We start from the raw sequence: 20,512 nt of genomic DNA, 5'->3' as shown, positions 1-20,512 counted from the left end.
TTGCACCGCCGTGGTTTGAATCGCAGTCGGGGGTGTTTGTTTTATTTATTTTTTATTTGTTCCTTTCACTTGGCACAAAACCATAAGTGCCAAAAGCTTGAAAACATCGCCATATCTTGCTGAGTGTTATTCCCTTCGAGATAGTGATTTGGCAATAAAAGAAGCACCTCTTCTAGAGCCCTCGCATGCACCTAAAAGATGCACACAATATGCACCTAATTTACCTCGCACATGCCGTCGGGTGGGTCATAAGCGCAGTAACATAATCTCAAGATTACATGACAGTAAAATTGAGCTCCGCAACGTATTATGCCGCATAGCTAGCAGGAAAGTAGGCTAAGCTAGTGGCGCATCGCATAGGCGGCTGCGAGTCTCGTGCGGGAAGCTTGGTAGGGAAGTTTCAGCCAAACCTCCGTTATTGTGGAGCGCCAACTCCGGTCGCCGAAGGCGCATTTCGCTGCCTCACTTTTTATTCCGAGTCTATTGGGGCGCCACGAGGTTTGCAAATAAAGCGATCTACCAACCAATTCTATTGTGGGAAGTTGGCGCTAGTCGTTCTTTCAACCGGACTTTCAATGTATTGTGCCTATAGAGAGCCTGCCAGGCGGACGATAATTTGTAACAAGACAAAAGTTGTCGAAACAAAGTGGTATCCATGCTCTACGTTTAACTGTTTTTGAATAAATGGGAGATGAAAATGTGGATTTTTTGTCAAGGCTGCACGCGGTCACAGTTTTCCAAAAAACGTGCGGCCATTATAAGCAGCACACAAAAAATGGAAAGAGCACAACGACATAAGGCGAGTTATGGCAGAGTACATGTCCCGTATATATTTCACTGCACACAATGCATAGGAGAGCTACCGGGAGGAGGAAATCGACCGACGTAGAGCAATCAAAAAGAGCAGGCAAAATAGTACAGGATTATTAGAAGTAAATATCCGGTTAAAATTTTGGACATAGCTAGATACTCAAGGAAGTTCATCTCATTTGGTGGCGGAATTAAAGCATATTGCGGCAGCCATAGTTGAAATATACCTTAATATTCCAAGGCTCAAGTGTGCGAGTGTGCTAACTGCATATAATCAAGATGTCATCCGTTTTAATAATTGCCAGCTGATGATCTTCGCGCCAACCTATAGATGTATATAAACTTTATTTGTCTAATGTTGGCTGTCTGGGGAAAAAAATATGTGGTAAGGAAACACGTGGCACTTACACGCGACGAATAAGATTCATTTTTTTTAAATACTTGGGTAGTAATACATTGAGTGGCTCCTGTTAGCCATAACGCTATTCAATAGGTACCTATCTACTTGGTGAATTGAAGACACCCAAGCTCTTCTTGCGCTACTTAGATTAGATGCACATGACCATCATGGCCGCGACTTCAGCCGTCAACTCGTTCCCGTGACCACATTCTGCGAATAAGGACTAATTGAGGTGAGTCTTTGCATAGGCGGGCAAAAAAAGAATGTGATTTCCACCCATAAAAGGCAAATGTGACGGGTCGTCTGAACCAAAAAATTAGGAAGATAACTGCGGGCGACGGCTGGGAAAAAATGGCAGAGCGGCAACTTTTGTCTACGCTGTCTGCCAGCTAGAAACAAACCATCGGATTGCTCAGCACCTGGTACGGTGAAAGGGGCCAGGGGCGCTCGTTATCTTATAGCTATCAGCTGACTGATGTGCTGTGTTATTTACGCTTACTGAACTCGAACTGTTTTTGAACAAGTGCAATGCGCGCTAGCAGGTCTTTAATTACCAATATTATTGAGTCCCAACTATAACAAGTGGAGCGCTTCTATCTGAGCCTACCTTTGCTTACTGTAAACTTGCTCTTCAAACGTTGAGAATGCAGCTTCGATGCCCGTCTCAGTGCAATTCTTCATTCCCGATGAGTCATCGCAGCCTCTCTGGTATCCACCAGCTGGGAGATCAGAAAAAGCAAATTTTCGACTGTTAAACTTGTGGCTTGACAAGAATAATTCAGCCAGAAGCTTTGCATCCGCTAGACTTCGTGGTTTCACCAAAGAACTCTAGCGCGTACGCACTCCGCACCACGAATGGCTGGGTATTGTGACCGCTCAGACTTTGGCACCCGGTAACGGGTAAGAAACTCCAGTTAGTTCCGGTTCAGACTATAGCAGTGATTATCGGGGCTGGAAAACACATGCACATGTCAAAACGTAAAGTTCCAACAAGTGTGGCATTTATGCTTTATTTTTACCGGTCAGAATATTTTACCAAATCTAGCCAAACTATTCAGAAGAAGTTAAAAAATGGGTTCTGAGGAAAGGAAATGGTACTCAGAATAAGTTAAAAAATGGTTTCTCAGGAAAGAAAATGGTGCGTTTCAAAGCATTGCCTTTACTCTTCTACTTTAGTAGCGTACTTTTGCTTCCTATTTTGGACGGCGAAAGCATTCCCCGCTGCAAGGCTACGGCATTGGACGAACTTCCTAACGCATCCATAAAGAGGCTGCGATGTTTGCACAGTTGGTGGTTCAAATCCCCCTCGATAAATTAGCATATTTCGTCACCCCTCCGATCAGCGACCTACTTCTGCGGTCCATTCGGCAGAACAGTTCTTTAACAGATTCTTGCTGTTAACAATCACACTCTATCTCGCTGTCGAGGGAAAATGCAAGCATGTAGTGAACAGGAGAAAGGAGTAGCACATTTTAAGTAGAGGCGTTCAATCTCCGGAAAAATTAAATGATAAAAAAACTGCTTTTTGTCGGAAATATTGGAAACAATCTACACGTATTTAAAACAAGAACATGCCTAAAATTTGTATCTAGATAGAACCGAAGTTGGGCATTGTAAAGAACAGTTGATGGACTGTTGTTCATATATGCACTATTGCCTGATGCTTGTTTTCCCAAAGAATACTACCTTCTGGTGTGAGGTATTGATGGTGGATACTTTTTTTGTGCTCTCATTGTTATGATGACGCAAAGAAGGCGCATGCTAGGAAGCACTGAAAAGTGCGAGAACTGATCATCGCGGCCATCTGTTCAGTCTTGATGACGGTTTTTGAAGGATCTCGTCTGGTTGCAGTTTTTGCGGAAGCCTGTTTGCTTAAGTTGTGAAATCTAGTAGCATGCGGCTGTTAGCGGAATGCTCCAGAAAAAAGAACAAAAGCTCACAAAAGAGCCGAGCAGCGTAATTGTGAATGCCAATGTATCCGGTAACCTTGGCATGGGTACAAATGTAAATAAAATATTTTCTAACCAAGACTGCTAGTATTGCCACGGACTAGAAGACGACAAAATGAGCAGTGGCGCGGCATGGAGCGCTCGCGCTAGGCCCACCGCCAAAAAATCATCCCGTTGCCATCGGTCATGTAGTCCCGCTTTCAACTGCTTGCCGTCACGTAACAGTATGAGCATTTATTCCAAAAATTATTCTACAACTTTCTATAGACGCAATGACACCGCACCTGGCGAAGACCTAGATGACACTGACCTCACCAAAGATAAACAGACTTCACAGACTGCACCAGGGTGCACCAGGGGTTGAACAGACTGCACCAGGGTGCAAGAAGAATATGGAGGAGGCGTTGACATAAAGATTTTTCCTGGGGGACAGCTTTGCTGCTAAGACTTGACACTGGCTTTCGGCTGCTGTTGTGGCACGGAACATTTCATTTCTAGCAGCGCTGGTAGCGATAGAGGGACGTGGCCTGATTCTTCGTCTGTTTCTATCTGTGTACAGGTTGGTGACTGTTTTTGGCACTTTGCGAGAAGTACTCGCTTGTCTTTTTCTCCCCTCTGCTGCAAATCCGCTGCCTGTGTAATTTTGCTTTTTGCTAACTGCTGTACGCATTTTTGAGATATTTTTGCTTTTTGTTGGCTTGACGAAGTCCGTTCTGAAAGTGACCATTTTATTATGCCCACTGGCAATAGTGAAGTATGCCTGGTCTGCAATGTGCTACTCCCAGAGACCGGGTTCCTAAATTGCACGGAGTGTAATCATAGATATCGCACTGGAAAATGCTCTGGCGTGACCGAGTAAATGTAAAATGGAAGAAAGTTTCCGTAAATGATAGGTGGAAGGCTGCGTGGTGGTAGGATGAAGAAATTAAGCCAGGAGATTGATGTTCAAACTGCACGTGACAGCATTATCACTAAGCTTGAGTCACTAAGGCTCATGTCGCAGAAGGTTGACAACATTGAATCTTCTATTGTCGTGAAGCCTTCGAAATATGATGAAATTCTCGCAACCATGAAGAGGCAGGAACAGGACCTTAAGAAGCTTAATAAACGAATTGAACAAATTAGGACGAAGAGGAGTGCTGCAGATATTGCTGATCTTCGTGCAACTGTTGACGAGCTGGAAAGGCGAGGAATGGGCATGAACCTAGAGGTTCAAGGGCTCCTTAAAATTGATGGTGGGAATGAGGACCTAATGAGCAAGATAAAGGAAGTTGCTAAGGTGACTAATGTGCTTGAACGGAATGCTACTCTTGTACGGGCACTGCACAGGTTTCCTACGAGGTAAGACAAGTAGGCGGGTGTTATCATCCGTTTTCTGAATCAGTCAGAGCGTGATAGCTGGCTTCCGAAACGAAAGATTCTCGAGGAAAAGCAGTCTTACGTGTTCATGACCCAGACCTTGTCCACTGCAACCAGGAAACTAATCTTTGCTATAAAAAGTGGGCAAAACAATATCGTTACAAGAGCGCCTGGTGTAAAAATGGCAAGGTTTTCCTTCGCGAGACGGACGGCTGCTCTGTTTATGTGGTCAAACAGTTGGAGGACTTTGCCAGACAGGTATAATATTTTTCCTTGCAAGCGTATGAGCGTTTTTTTTCAGTCATCGAGAATTTTTCTGTTTCCCCGTCTGGATGTAATCTCCGATTTAATGTATAGCCTGTGTCTCCTGTTACGTTTTTGCATTTTAATATGCAGTCTGCGCAGAACAAATAGGATGAATTTTTGTTTTTCTAGAAAATATGATTAGTGCATTTACAGCTATCATGATGACAGAGACTTGGTTTCCAAATGATGAGGATTTGTTTCATCTCGAACGATACAGAAATATTTTTTAAACAGGAAAGCAAAATTTGGTTGTGGTGTTTGCGAATATTTGAAAGATGGGATACGTTCCCAATACATTGAAGGATTTTCTCATTCCGAGCCTGATTTAGAAATCTTTGTGTGAAACCATGAAGCATTATTCTTGTTGTTCTCTACAGAACCTCTGACGGTTGTGTTGAAAGGTTTTTATTGCTCTTAGGTGAACTTTTTTGATTTGTCTCCACCCATAACTACGCATTAGTGCTTGGCGGACACATCAATAGTGATAAATTGCAGAGAACTTCCAATCAAATCGAGCTATCCAAGCTTCTTGATTAATATTACATAACAAATGTGCTCACTGCTCCTGCGCGCGTAACATGGAACGCTGCAAGACTTATTGATGTTGTTCTTACGAATATGCCACAAGAAAGTGTACGTGCAGGTACAATTGAAGTAGCTATCTGTGGCCAGTTGCCAATTTGTCTAATTGCAGGGAAGCAAAAAGGACTTTGTTGTATATCGATACCAACAGCTTTTGTTCAGGACATAAATACGTACGCTTAAAATCGGTTTAGGCGCGAAGTTAGCCAAACAAATTGGGACAACGTATTCTCATCCTCTGCGGCGGAAACAGCGTACAATACCTTGATAGTTGTATTTAGCTCCCTATATAGAAAACATTTTCCGTACAAGAGATTTTAAAACCGTGATGAGAGCGTGAGCCGTAGATGACGCCGCACTTGTTGAAAATGAGAAATGAAATGAATAAACTGTACAAGATGTTTCTGAAAAACTGTGATGTGGATGCTTCACAGGGTTTTAAAAGATACAGAAATCATCTAAAAAGTACATCGAAACGCAAAATGCAACTACTTGTCTGAAATGTTTGATAGTATGAAGGATACTAAATATCTATGGCAGCAGCTTTCTTCACCTATCTTTCCTCGTAACTAGACATCTGATTTGAAACAGTTAATATAGATAACAAAAAATTGAAGGGAGAATTGTTAGCAAATATTTTCAACGAATATTTCACATCTCTTCCTCGGATTTCCCCCAATCCTGTTAAACTTAATTATTTGAGGCTTCCTTCTGAGTCATCAATATTTTAGCTCCAAAAGACACCAGCGAGGTATATAACGCATGCATTGCACTTAAGAAAACCATATGTGAATATTTTGATGGTACAATAATGCAACGAGCCGTTTTTGTGCTAGACATTATCGCTTCACGCATAACGCGTATTTTCGATCTGTTTTTAAGTACCGGAATGTTTCCGCAGAAAATTAATATAGCAAAAGTTATAGTCCTGTTCAAAAGCGGTGACAGAAAAATTTAAGCAACTATAGGACCATATCTACTTTGCCGTTGTTTTCAAAGTCGTTGAAAAAAATTAGTTCACTCCAGACTCTTCACATCTCGATATGCATTCCCTTATTAATTAGGCTGAGTATGGCTTCAGACCTGGTTTATCAATGGTGGTCGGTTTCTTCCACCAAAAGGAATTATTACTACGCAAAGCTGAGAATGAACTGCTTACACTAAGTATCTTTATTGATTTCTCCAAAGCTTTCGACGCAATAAATCACTCCACTATGTAAGAAAAACTGTGTTGTTACAGAATTCGTGGTATACAATGTGATCTGTAAGAAGCTATTTATCAGGAAGGAATCAATTCGTTTGCGTTGACGGAGAATTATCAACTGCCCGCGATATAAAATGTGACGTTCCCCAAGGAAGCATCCTGGGTCTGCTCTTGTTCATTATATATATAAACGATCTTGTAAACATTGAAAACTCCGCTAATTATATTATGTATGCAGTTGAAACAAGTATCTTTTTTATTTCGAACATATGCTAAAGATCTAGTAATGTGTGGAGACCTTGTTCTGAGTAAACCTAGTGCAGAACCTCTCGGTAATTCGTTACTAATAATTTCTTCTAAAACAAAAGCTGCCTTATTGCGTCCAAAATCTGTCCCACGCAACTTTGGTGAGATCCTACACTTAAATGACTCTGTGATTGAAATCTCTCCTGCCGCTAAAACCCTGGGAGTAATATTTAATGAATTTATGCTTTGGTACCTTCACACTGACTACGTGTGCACTAAACTCTCAAAGGCTTTAGGTATGCTAAAGAAGTGTATGTTTTTTTTCTGGAGGTCCACCAAAACCGTGTAATATATGTAGCCCTGTTTGAATTGTATTGGCGATACTGCCTTTTAGTATGAAGAAACGGCACCTTGAAGGCAATGTATAACCTAATAATAATGCGAAAAAAGCCCTGCGAGTGATTTGAAAGCAGCCTTATAATGTCCGTACAGCTCCAGTGTTCACTAAACTCAAAATCGTGAAATTACAGAAGATGCATGACTTTAAGCTACTGTCAACACTTAAATCTGAAATACGTAAAGTTACACATAATTTGAAAACATTGCAAAATCTGAAAAGTAACACATCTTTATGCTCAATGAAGCACACAGAACTCTGGCGTGTTTCAAGATCTCACACAAATTATAGATGTCGAGTGGTTCCGCCTAGCATTCCACAGGTTTTAAACTGATACCACTTCACAATATAAAAATTTCGCGCACTTATAAACTTAAGTTGTCTTCGTTTTTTGTATAATGCTTGCTAATGTTTTGCTGTTTATTCTAATTTGCTATGTAACAGGGTTGTTTGCATTTGTTGTATGTCGTATACAAAGCAGCATCGTAGTTGTGATATCACTTACGCGAATCTGTGCTACTCATCTCTGTCAAAGCCTCCGCTGTCAGTTATTGGGAGATTGGGAGAGTCAAGCTACTTATAAGTAGCTTTATTCCCACTTTCCCTACAACGTCTCTTGTATCATTTTGCTTTGTAGTAAAGTAAACTTCAAACTTCATCCCTTCTAGCTTTGAATGCTCGCATTCTGGCTGGTGTCAATTGCACTCGCTTACCGGATGGCTCTCGGCAATTGAGTATGAATTGGTGGTGAGGCAAACAGTAGAAAAAGAATTGTAAAACTGTATAAGTAACTTATACGCGATGTGTGCACAGACTGCAATGCAGGAGACTACTCTGATGTTATCGTCCTTCGTTTCTGTACCACTACTGCTCATAGCAGTGAGCGGCTAATACGTTTTTAGCAGACATCAAAAATACCTAGCGTCATTATGTTTCCGAGGTGACGAAAGAATACAAGCTTTTCTTTTTGAGGGAGCAGGTTATTTTAACATCGAGATATAGTAGCAAAGCAAGTAGCAGCCGATTAAAAATAGTTTTCAAATTTTCAAAAAAATGTGGTAGGCATGTTTTGAACAGGGCCACACATTTATCGTTTCGGCCTTCCTTACCAACTAACAGGTTCCACGCAGAATTAGCTTCATACCGAAACATATTATTAAGTGAAACGCACTTCTCGTTTTTTTTAAATTTATGGTGCCTCCAATTATCACATTTTAAGTGTCCGCTGTAATAGTTGCTAGAAGCGTGATTTACGAGGTTTCTAGAGCCTGTTTATTTTTGTCCTGTTTTTAACCTTTCGGGAAAGAAGAAATGTTTTTCAGCAAATCTTCGTTTTTTTTTCCTCTAATTTTTCTCGTTCCAAGACTGCTCGTACATGGAGGTAGCGGCACTAGCTTCTCGGAGCCGCGGAATAAGTTACTTTGCTCCGGCATCGTGCGGAGCTACCTTCGCCGCTTTTGTTGTTTTTTTACCCGCCTGACCAGCGCTGGTCATTGAAGAAGCGGAGGTGGCGTCAGCACGCGCTACATAACTCAGCCACGCTACATAACTCAGCCATACTGCAATGCAGGAGAGTATTTTGACGCTATCGCCCTTTGTTTCTGTACCATCACCACGCATAGTAGTTAGCAGTTAGCGGCTAATACATTTTTGCAGACATCAAAAATGCCTAGCGTCGTTGTCTTGCCGAGGAGACAAGGGAATGAAAGCTCTTCTTGAGGAAGCATTATGTTGGCATCGAGACGTAGTGGCAAAGCAAGTAGCAGCTGATTTAGAATCGTTTACAAAGTTTCAAAATATGTGGTAGGCACGTAGACCAGAGCCGCACATTTCTCGTTTCGGCCTCCCTTACCAACTGGCACGTTCAACCCGTAATCAGTTTAAAACCGAAACATAATACTAAGTGAAGTGCACTTCTCGTCTCTTAAATTTTATGGTACCGCCAATTATCACACTTTAAGTGTTCACTGTGACAACAGCTGGACGCTTCATTTACGAGGTTTTTTGAGCCTATTTATGTTTTGCCCGTTTTTAAACATTGGGGAAAGAAATTTTTTTCAGAAAATCCCCGTTTTTTTTCTCTAATCTTTCTCGTTCCAAGACTGCTCGTACATGGTGGTAGCGGCCCTCGCTTCTGGGAGCCGCGGAATAAGCTACTTTGCTTTCCACAACGACTGGCAGCGTGCGGAGCTACCTTCGCCGCTTTTGTTGTTTTTTGACCCGCTTGACCAGCGCTGGTTACTGAAGAAGCGCAAGTGGCGTCAGCATGTGCTACTTAACTCAACTACGGTGCATGAGCAAACCGTTACCAAATGTATAGCACTTGTGTTGACGGCGTGGCGGTCGACGGAGGTGCGGTGGTGGCGCCAAATAGAATGGAAGGCCCCAGCGTTCTGAGTGGCACGTATTGGTGTCAGCATCTCATGTGCCCAACTCGGCGGTGGTCAGATGGGTCGCTACAATTGCTTTAAGAGCAGTTGCGTACTACCGCTTTTCTTTTGTGCTCGCTGGGCTCACAAGTCCCTATTGTTGTTTGAAACGCCGTAACGCTCGCTGCTCCTCTTCAGCGATATCAGCTGCTGAGCTGGAGGACGCGGAAAATAAGAGAAATTTGGGCTGGTCGGTGTGGATTCATATTTATAAGCGCAAAAAACGAGGACATAAGCGAAAGAACGCTTGTGTCCTGTCTCCTCGTTCGCTTTTGTCCTCGTTTTTGTGCTGATTAGTATGACGCGGGAACTGGGGAACTTTTCCCGGCCACGGCGGTCATGCTTCGACGCAGCCAAAATGCGAAAGGCACCTGTAGGATGTGTGATGCCCAGGCACTGCTAAACTAGCCCAGGTGGTCTAAATTTTATAGGAATCGTCGACTGCGGCTTTTCTGCACTGCATCCTCTTTTCAATTCCAGGTTTATTTGTCCCTTCACTGCGCTCTTGAGGTGTACACTGAGAAATGAGAAAGCTACTAAGCTTTCTCTTCCATCAAAATAGATATTCCTCTCTGCAGGGGTCGAACTGTCTATCTAATTTTATACAGTTGGACTGGCGGCCATATCTGCAAAGAGAGGGAATATATACATAGGATCCTGCATCGCCCCCTTGCTCAATGATTAGTCTTTAGCACGAGTCTACAGGGATATTGGCTGCTGTCTCAACGAATTTAATGCAAACAAGGTTTTTAGATATGTAAATGGCTTCTTACTATTTCTTGACTGCAGCTCTGGTGCATTTGAAACACTTAACCTTCGTACGCTCAGGATTAGCCCTGCTAGAAATATCCCACGCCTGCAGAAAGCAGCACCAGATTTCTTGATAATAGACTTTTATTTCACATAGAACTGGTTAACTGGAATTATGAACCACTCGTCAATAAGCCACTCCTCCCGTACGTCTCAGCTCACTCCAAACTTGCTATTCAGGACATAGCTAAATTAGGCCTTTCGAACGCCTTGAACACTTGTTGCCCAGAACTAATGGCTATCAGTTTCCAGGAACAAACTCTACGGCTGGTTGATTCTGGTTATAACAATCATGTAACAGTAAGGGTAGCTGAAGATACACTGAAACAGAAGTGGTCAAACAAGCCTGACGCCTGCCATGTTTCCGCTCTAAAGCATAACATTACATTGATTCAGTAGACTCACGGCTTGTCAAAACGGCTAAAAAAAATTGGGCAATGGGCAAATGTCCGAGTGGTTTTTCACGCTCCTGACAACCTCCAAAAACTTTTCAGAATAACTAATCCTGGCGCCTCTCACAATCTTGGGTCCAAGAAGTGGCACAGGGTCAAGTTCGTGAAATGGGCGGAATCGGTCGTGTATAATATACAGATTTCATGTGGGAACACATATGTAAGGCAACGTGGACGGTGTATCTACTACTGCCTCCGTAAACATTTTAGAAATGTGAGGGAAAAGTGCGGAGAGTTTTGTGATGCCCACTCTAGGAAGTGCGAAGCAATCGATGATCCCAGTGACGCCACCAGTGATGTACCAAGTTCCGGAAAAGCGCAGATCCCTGTGCGAACTTTAGTTGCGTGCCATTTTTTCAAAGAATGCACCATAGCCGCGAGAAATGATGCCAACTAACCCGCTAGATTATTGAGGCACAGTGGATAGATCGTGGATAGACTGTGTGTCCGAAACTTCCATCGCTTTGTCATCAAAATAACTGCAATACTTGTGTCTCCACTGACTGGTTCACTGGCTCCGACTGCGTGATATCTGCCAACGATTCACTTATATTCCGCATAGCGGTTCACAATAAATTTGCTGCAAGTTAACGCTCGTCTGTCACACGGCTTCTTTCTTCGTCCTCGTCTGGTTGAGCACTTCATACAGGTTTTTGGAATGAACCTAATTAATTTACCAGGAACTCAGTTGTGTTCCGCATAGTCGTCGAAATATTCTCTTTGCTTAATAACGAATGCATATTATCGGCTGTTTTCAGAAACATTCTCTAGCACTATTTTTAATCATGGGGGACAAATAGATAAAAAGCTTACATTGTCAGTGTTGCCAAACAGTGCCAAGGTGAAAAAAAAATTGCATTTCGACAGTGCCGCAGGTACAGGCTTCACCGCCTCACTGCGGCGATTGGAGCTATATCTCATTTCCAGCAACGTTATTACTCACAAGTGCATGTCCTGTTGTTCGCCGTGATGTTGAGCAGTGATGCGTACCCTGATTCCATCGTCAAAAACTGTTTTTTTTCCTCATCCATGCAACCCATGTAAAGAGATTCGCACTTGTTTTCCGTGGGAAGTTCTTTAGCGCTGAAACGTGAGAACAGATATATAGTTGTTTCATAAAATAGGTCTATGGCTGCGGCTGTCAGAGGATAGGAAGAAGGGAAAGCGCTTCGCCTCTTCAGGTGTGGCCCATCAAAATGTTTAACCTCTATTAGAATCTTCTAGTGCAATGTATCGTGCACGCGGTAAAAAAAAGCAACGTATTATCCCGGAGTGTGGACTCCAGGACGAATGGCCATCAAACGAAACCTACGCCTCTGCTACAATGCGGGTGATCAAACCATACTTCTGGACGTTTTATAAGAAAGCCAACCAGAAAAATGAGACACAAAGAAAAGAGGTGACAAGAAGAGAGCGCTGTACTCGCAACTAAAAGCCTGTATGTTCATTGTGCTTCATGGAAACATCTATAAGAAAAGCAGCGTAAGCCGGTTATTGTGGACACTAAGTTTTTGTTTTCGCATCGTGGCTAGTTTCCTCGGAAACTCTCAGAAGCCTCTCATATTCATAGAGGTTAACATGATTGTGTGAGTGAATCTTCCATCGGATAGTTCCAAACAAATGCGCATATCCAGCTCAGAATCGTCGATAAACGCGTGCCCGGTTCTGGACGCCTTTTTAGCATTTTGTTTCTTGTTTTTATTTTGTATTTGTTATAAAAAGCGAATGACCTGTCGTGCACGCGCGGTTGGGCTAAGTGTATAAGCTGTTTCTTTTCAGCAGTGGGCTATGACTAAGACTATGGATTAGGCCAGCAATAGGCAACAGCAATTGACTAAGGAAGTTGCAGTACGAGCGCCATGAAAATCAAAGAACCTTTTGCTCCAAATGTAATTTATTTTATTTATAAGTTTGACTGTGGGGTCCGATGGTTAAAAAGGAGAAGATAATTCGAAAGTAGAAATAAAGAACAAAATGAAGACATGTAGCAAAAGAAAGCAGAGAATATCAAGAATAACTAGGAAATTTAGCATAGCAGAACGCTAACGAATATAGCAGTATGAAGAACAAAGGATCACAAATTGCCGAAATGGAAGACGGATAATCGTTTCAGTACTATAACGTCGTTTTCAGGCAATGCCAATAAATAAGTACTCCTTTTACATAGGGAGTAAAGCATACTGATTGGTTTTTGGGGTACTTCAGATTGCTTCATTAGTTGTCTACATCTGTAATCCGGATTTGTGAAGCATATCTTATTTGTCAACTTACAGTGCACAGGTATGATATATAGAGGTGTGATGATTGCGGGGGTAGCGACTTTAAAAATAACCGAACGTACGATTCGCTCTGTTAGTGATATCATCAATATGCGTGTTTCTGCTTAGTATACGCTCCAACAGGTGTCAGCGATAGGCTGTTAGGCGTATAGGAAGATAATTACTAATACGGGAAAGAAGCATGAGTGTGCACTTTCACATCGGAGATGACAGCTTTGAGATCGGTAGGAACAGCGCTGTTTTCGGTGTTTTTACTTCTCCGAACAGAATGTATGCGTCAGCAGATAAGTGTATAGAAGTTGGGAAATTATTAGGCTAACTGCTTATAAATACAGAAAGAGCGAAGGCTTAAGAGCAGTACTCTGGGGGAAGCCAGAATGAACAGAATGAAAGGCGGTGTTGACGTCACTGGTAGCAAAAAACTGCTGACGCAGCATTTACCGCATAGTACTATTACATTGCATTATTTGAATTGCTTAATCATTGTCGTTTCAAGCCACTACAAAGCAGTGAGGTCTATTGCAAGAATTTCTGAGTCACTTGTAATGCGTTAACTGGGTCGCGTAAAAATACCGGTCATTTAACGTCACATGTATTTTTAGTTGTTCGCGGCGCCCGCAAGGGCGCTCAGTTTCACTGAATTTCTTAAGGAATAAAATAAAACCTATGTCCGGATTGGCTTAACAAGCAGAAAAATTTGTCGTCTGCTTTGTAAGGCCGCGCAAGAGGCGCATGAAGCGAAGGACTTGAGAAAGCAGACGGACACTGGCCTGCGGGGGCATATTTGCGCTTCGGTGCTACCCGAAAGTAGCGTACTTTTCATTCTGAGGTGTTCGAAAACATGAAGTTTGGATAAGAGATAGGTGGCATTAATGCCGATCATGTTAGCCGCATCAAGACCCTTCTGCTCTTTTTGTGCCCTTCTACAGTGCAGATAAAGTCACACTGAACTTTTCGGGATTATTTTCGTATCCTATCATACCCTGTTTACCTCACCAACCTGAAAAGGCGAGTAGCCATTGTGCGCGGAACAAGCGACTTCGTTAACAGGCCACATCAAAAAACCGTTTTCATTATCCTGCCCTTATACGACTCCCTCAAACTGGTCACCAGATTTCGTTTCTTTTCTCAGATATGCAGAATATTCGAGAAGAAAGCTTCATCGCTTGTGAAACCGTGGTCCTTCGAATCCTATTTAGTCATAGACAGAGCATGCGAGAAAAGAAAACGGGAGTTCTACAAAACATTTAGCGTTGTGGTCTTTTTCTAGTTTTGCATGCAGCTTGAGCGAAGCAACATTACCTACATTGAGCACGCAGCACTCAACACATTGCCTGTATCCTCCACAACTTTCCTGAACTTGGTAGAAATATCCCAAAAGCAAGTGTAAGAGGCCTTCACGTCACACGGCAGCTCTTCAGATATACCTAGGGAGAGAAGAAAAAGTCCACTCTGAAATCACCAACACACTCCCTCTTACTTCATAGCATTACAATGGCCGCTCCAATCGACCTGAAATTCAACCTGTCCTTCAGCAGCCGCGGCCAAATTATCGCCACAACTTCCTGATCTAACGCGAGTGCATGACTGTCTGCCGCCTCCTGCTACTTCTGCCCTGTCTTAGAATCCAATGGGTAACGTTAAGGGCAATCGGTTATCCTGCCGTCCCAATACGTACAATTCCCATGTCCGTTTCTTCTTCTCAATTTCGAATTGGGTATCACTGACTCCCGTTTGTTCCCGGATCCATAGTTTTTTTCTTCCTACCTCTTAACGCTTAACCTGCCATTTATATTCCATAGCTAGCTACATTGTCCTAAGCATTAGTTCAACCCTTCTCGTTTCCTTCCAGATTTCAGCCCCATAAATGAGTACCGGCTAGATACAATTGCCATATACTTTGCTATTGAGGAATGTGATTCAGAAAACCTGACAGTGTTTGTCAGATGCACTGCATCCCATTTTGTCATCCTAGCCATTCCGCTCTCGTAGTCTGGATGAGCTTCACTACCTGGCATAAGTGCTGCGTTTCCAGTGCTTCGTCTCCCATCGTCAGCAATAGTTATTTTCTAGACTGTAGAACTACAACGTTTTCTTTAAGCTAATTTTTGGACCTACCATTCATTCCCTTTGCCAGTCTTGAGGCACTAGAATTCTTTGCTATTTGTCCCCTCAGTTACTTAGCAAGGCTGTGTAAACAGTATATCAGAAATTGCTTCTTCATCATTAAATTTATAACCTGCTCATCTCGACTGAAATCTGTCAACACTACTCGTAAACATATGACGTGAATAGCAGTAGAGCGATGTCTCCATGCACGACTGATTTCCTCGAGTAGAGTTTAAAACTTGCCACGCGGAGGACGCCGCCGCGGTGATTCAGTGGTTATGGCACTCGGTTGCTTACCCGAAAGACGCCGGTGAAATTCTAGAGGCACTTGTGCTGTGCCTTGGCAGTGCACGTTAAAGAACCACAGGTGGTCTAAATTTCCGGAGACCATCACTACGGTGTGCCTCATAGCCTGAAATGCTTTGGGACGTCAAACCTCTTGAAACCGTGAAAACCACGTGGAGGACGATGTTCGGTTCGTACTTTCAATAGGCACTGCCCATCACCTTGGCGTACCCCTCTTCTGCACCCTCGTTACATAGTGCATCCACAAGAGGCAGATTGTTCGACTCATTCAAGCACATTCTTGTAGTCTCGGAAGGCTATGCAAGGCGTTTCACTAACTTCGGGCAAAGCATAAAAAGTGGCTCGCCGCAAGTTGGTAAAACTAGCGCCGTCGTGTTGTAGTTTTTAAATGTGTCTTTAATTTCCCTTATTTAGGTTATTGGGAAAAATTGTATGACAATGTTGTAACATTCACTATAGGTCTAAGCTCGTTTCATTAAGTACAAAAACGGACTGAGAAACAGCTTACTTAGTAGTATTCCACAAAGTAAACAATAAAATTACAATCAGGAATGGCATCAGGCAGGCAGAGACAATCTCGCCATTGCTGTTCACCGCCTGTTGTTACGAGCTATTCTGAGGCCTGAGTTGGGAACAGTTGCTGATAAGAGTTGATAGAAAATATCTTAATAACCTGTAATTTACTCACGACATTGCCTTGCTGAGTCACTCAGGAGATGAATTTCAAAGCATGATCAATGAGTTAGACACGCAGAGTAAAATGGTGGGTCTAAAAATTAACATGCAGAAAACCAAAGTAATGTTCAACGGTCTAGCAAGGCAACAGCAGTTCACAAATGGCAGCGAGGTGCTGGAACTGGTAAAGGAATATATCTACAAAGGGCAGGTGGTGACCGCTGATCCGGACCATGAGCGGGAAATAACTAGAAGAATAAGAATAGGGCGGAGCCTATGTGGCAGGTTCTCTCAAGCCATGAATGCCAGTTGGCAGATAGACTTCAAGATAAAAGAATACAGCAGCTGTGCCTTACCAGGACTCACCTACGGGGCAGAAACGTGGAGGCTAACGAAAAGGGTTCAGCTCAAGTCAAATACAACGCAGCGAGCTATGGACAGAAAAATGATAGGTTAAGAGACGTTAAGAGACCGCAATTAGCGAAATCACTGGCTGCTGGCTAAAATTTTTTTCGGCACCTAATATCGGCAGATCTACGTCATCTTTGTTCAGATTCATGTAGTAGAGCTGCCTGTGTTCCACCACAAATACGCTCGAGTCAAATAGAACACTTACGTAATGAATCGAGTCGCCTCTAAGCGACAAAAGAAACCAGTACAATATCTATCGCTACATATACTACCTTCGCAACATTGCTACTGACGGTGTCAGGATTGAAATATTCTTGCGCGTGGCGGCTCAAAAAGAGGAAAAAGCTTGAATACTTCGTGCAGAGGTCAAATGTTGCGGTCAAGAAGAGTACTATTCTGGGCGGTCCTATAGATCAAAAACACTTCTATGATTGCCGCTGCCCTGGCTACCAACCATAGGCTAAAATAGCGCAGGCAAATAAAATGTAAGGAATCCAGCCTAGCTTGCTTAGTCTGCTGATTCGGACGTAAATAAGAGCCCATTTTTTCATGTGTCCTTTTTACATACAGTTCATTATATTAAAGACCAGGTACGAGGTATTGCCGCACAATATTAGGCGTGGCGCGTTGCGTTGCAACAGTTGCAGTGGTGACATTGTTTGCAACCTGAGCATGGCTGTGTAAGTTCCATTCGGTCACACGTACGAGCTGTTATTCCCAACATCGCTGCATGCTGCCACACAGTGCAGGCAAGTAGAACCGTGCACGGGGTTTCTCAAGACCTGCATCAATGGCGCTATTGCGTGCTGCTCAGATATCCAGTTTACTTTCTTGTGCCTTTCGCTCCTAACTACTGTTCTTTCATGGCGTTCCGCAAATGACACAATGATAATGTGAAAATATTCAGATACCGTCTTTATCGCAACCTGCTGGAACGCACATGACATGTAGATATGTATAGCTGGGATTAGTAAGAACTTTTGGCTTCCCCAGTTAAATAGCTCGAGAACGGCACGTTCAACGCTGTCACCGATAGCGTACTGCCAGTTAAAATTAGAGTAAAAATATCTCAACAAATGTTTTTTTAGCTTAAGTTAAGGAGAACGCACCGACCCATGAATTGAAAAATGATAAGTGCAACGTGAAGAGGCCGAAAGCGGGCAGAGTGGGTCAGGGAACAAACGCGTGTAAATGACATCATAGTCGAAATCAAGAGGAAGAAATGTGCTTGAGCAGGGCATGCACTGCGAAGCCAAGATAACCGCTGGTCTTTAAGGGTAACGGTGTGAATTCCAAGAGAAGGCAAGCGGGGCAGGGGGCGGCAGAAGGTTAGGTCGGCTGATGGGATTGAGTAGATTATGGAGATACGGTGGCTGCAGCTGGCAAAAGACAGGGTTAATTCGAGAGACAAGATAGAGGCCTTTGCCCTGCAGCGATTATAGTCAGGCTGATGATCATGATGATCATAATATGTTCTTCTCAGTTACCCTATCGGCCCCTGTAGGAGGGCACGAGATTCGAATGGAGGGGATGCAGAAGTTGCACTGAGAAATAAAACGAAAAAATGCAGGCAAAGAAAACTTGAATGAGTACAGTCTTAATTTTGGAATATAAGGTAGCACTCGCAAAATAGAGTAAACAAATAAATCAAGGAAAATAAGCAGGAAATATATGCGGAGAATATTAGAGTTATGAGAGCAATGGTAATGATGTCTATTCTAACTACTACTGGTGGCTTTTCTTTTTTTCAAATGACGAAGAACAAAGTCCACGGATAGTAACGCCATAGGTCCTTTCTGCTAATATTTCCACTTTGGAATAAAGTTTCAATTCAGTCTTCGGTGAAAGCCTAAACACGCGCGATCGAATAGCGGAGCAAATGGATTCGCAGTCGTGTACCGCCTTTCCTTATAGGCCTATAGATATGTTCAGGCACTATGCAACACTCGGAAGAAAAACACTTTCTCAAGTCCAATATAAAATCACTGAGTTTGGCTGTTCACAAGGGACGCTTCTATGGCTAGCAACAAGGTTTACTAACTGTAGGTGGTGCACCAATCACGGGCATCACATTAGCATTTGTACTATACGCAGTTGATTATTACCTTGAATAATATTACTGTCTGCCTTTCTGCTAAGCGCACAGACACGCCAACACTACGTGAAAGAATGTCTCATCTCCTGGCGTGTGTCCGCAAGAAAAATCCGTATTTTAACAAAATAAATCGTCTTAGTGCTACCCACAACAATAGCGACGAGAGGCGTGAACACGATCATTGTTGCCACGTTACCATACGGGCGTTAGCACTTCATCCATACCGCTTTAATTATATCAATGCGCCTACGTACCTGGTATTCGGACTCTTTTAGTTTTACATTCTAGATGTGGCCAACGTCTCAAGCTCTGCGGAAACACACTGATTCTTCCTATACAATAGGGCTGCCTCCCATTTTAAGCCCGTTAATAACGGTACTCACCTTGGGTCCATAGGAAATCCGTTAGCAGAGTAGCTAAAGCTAGGTTGCTTCTCATCGTACTTGGCATTCCTGCGATCAATTAAGTTCCTGGATACCCTTCGATTCACTTGTTCAGCAGCACAATACTAACAGGGGAGGAGCACCAAATCATTTACTCGTCCTTGCGGAAGCGCCGTATAAAACCGACTGACGCGAATCCGGCTGTCAAGGCTTTCGATCTCGACACTCGTTTTGTTTTATGTTTGCTTCTTTAGGGCGCAACATTAATTATCATGCGTGAGGCGTCGCGTGGCAAGGCCTCTCGCCTTGCTTGGCATCCCCTATTAACTGTCTGGCTCGAAGCTTTCTGCCAGGAAATAGGCCAAGATATAAAAGGCAGGAACTTGCCTCGCGCTGGAAAGACAAGCTGAGAAAAGAAAAAAATACCTCCCTTTCTCAGTTTCCGACACGTGCCGTTTCCCCTCAAGGATATGCGCCCTAATTTTGAGCCGCGACGTCAAGCATGTCAGGCTGTGGTGGGTTGCCATTTCATACCAATGGAGTTGTGGCGGGGCTTACCGTGCTATCCCGCCAACATACACAAGATGCAATTAGACTGTATCATGGTGCTCACTACACATTACGAGAGGAACACCCGCAGCGAGAGCTCCAAGTGGCAACGGCACCAAAAGCGCCTACATGACACCAAAGAGCCCTGGAACAGTTTGCTAAGATCGGTGTGAGGTCCGGGTCTTGCCCGGCTCGGACCCATTCCCGCAGGAGCTCAAGATGTATAAAGGTCACTCTCTGCAAGTAGACGCCTACCACAGAAGTAAAGAAGTGGCCAGCAAAGGCAGTGAAACGTCAGTAACGCTTGCAAAAATTATTTTGGTGAACTTAGAAAAAAAGACAAGACGAGGTTGTTTGTCCCGTTTCTCCCAATCTCCCGCCACATTCACGGCGAAGTTCAAACAGCTAGAAGGCAGGTCCGGCTCGACATCTTCGCAAACAGTATGCACAGGGTACCACATCTATCTGCGTGGCTATCGCCTTCTATGCGCACCCACAAACATACCTCTGCGGAGCAGTAGACTGCACCCACAGTCCATACCTGGCCCCTTCCTTCCGGGCACCAGACCCAATGCCGCTGTAGTGATCGCTATTAGCCCGCCATTAAGTTGAATTACGCCAATTCCGAGAGCTCACATACCTTCAACGACTCACAGGCCGCGTGCCGTGCTTACACAAGCGGTCGGGTGCCATAGCAAACTCTCGTCACCATGGGACATACTCTCCAACAAACCATGTCATTATCCGGGTCCCCAGCCACG

At 43.4% G+C, this 20,512-nt stretch overlaps 1 protein-coding gene across 2 annotated transcripts in view; it reads right to left on the bottom strand.

The window, feature by feature from the left end:
* The window catches only part of LOC144122015 (uncharacterized), a 24,562-nt gene extending 5,151 nt beyond the window's left edge, over positions 1 to 19,411 (bottom strand). The window contains exons 1-5 of one of the 2 annotated variants that reach the window (XM_077655527.1): positions 19,203 to 19,411; positions 14,632 to 14,650; positions 14,530 to 14,583; positions 11,888 to 12,027; positions 1,818 to 1,929 (exon numbers count right to left, since the gene is read on the bottom strand). In XM_077655527.1, the coding sequence (XP_077511653.1) occupies positions 1,818 to 1,929; positions 11,888 to 12,027; positions 14,530 to 14,583; positions 14,632 to 14,650; positions 19,203 to 19,269 (392 nt within the window). In that variant the 5' untranslated portion in view covers positions 19,270 to 19,411. Of the gene's footprint in view, positions 1 to 1,817; positions 1,930 to 11,887; positions 12,028 to 14,529; positions 14,651 to 19,202 lie in introns of both variants that reach the window. The other variant, XM_077655526.1, reaches the window with a different exon arrangement.
* Between the last annotated feature and the right edge of the window lie 1,101 nt (positions 19,412 to 20,512).

Source organism: Amblyomma americanum, chromosome 2 (assembly GCF_052857255.1).
Source record: "Amblyomma americanum isolate KBUSLIRL-KWMA chromosome 2, ASM5285725v1, whole genome shotgun sequence".
Taxonomy (NCBI): Eukaryota; Metazoa; Arthropoda; class Arachnida; order Ixodida; family Ixodidae; genus Amblyomma; species Amblyomma americanum.
This window is presented reverse-complemented; position numbering and strand designations above follow the sequence as displayed.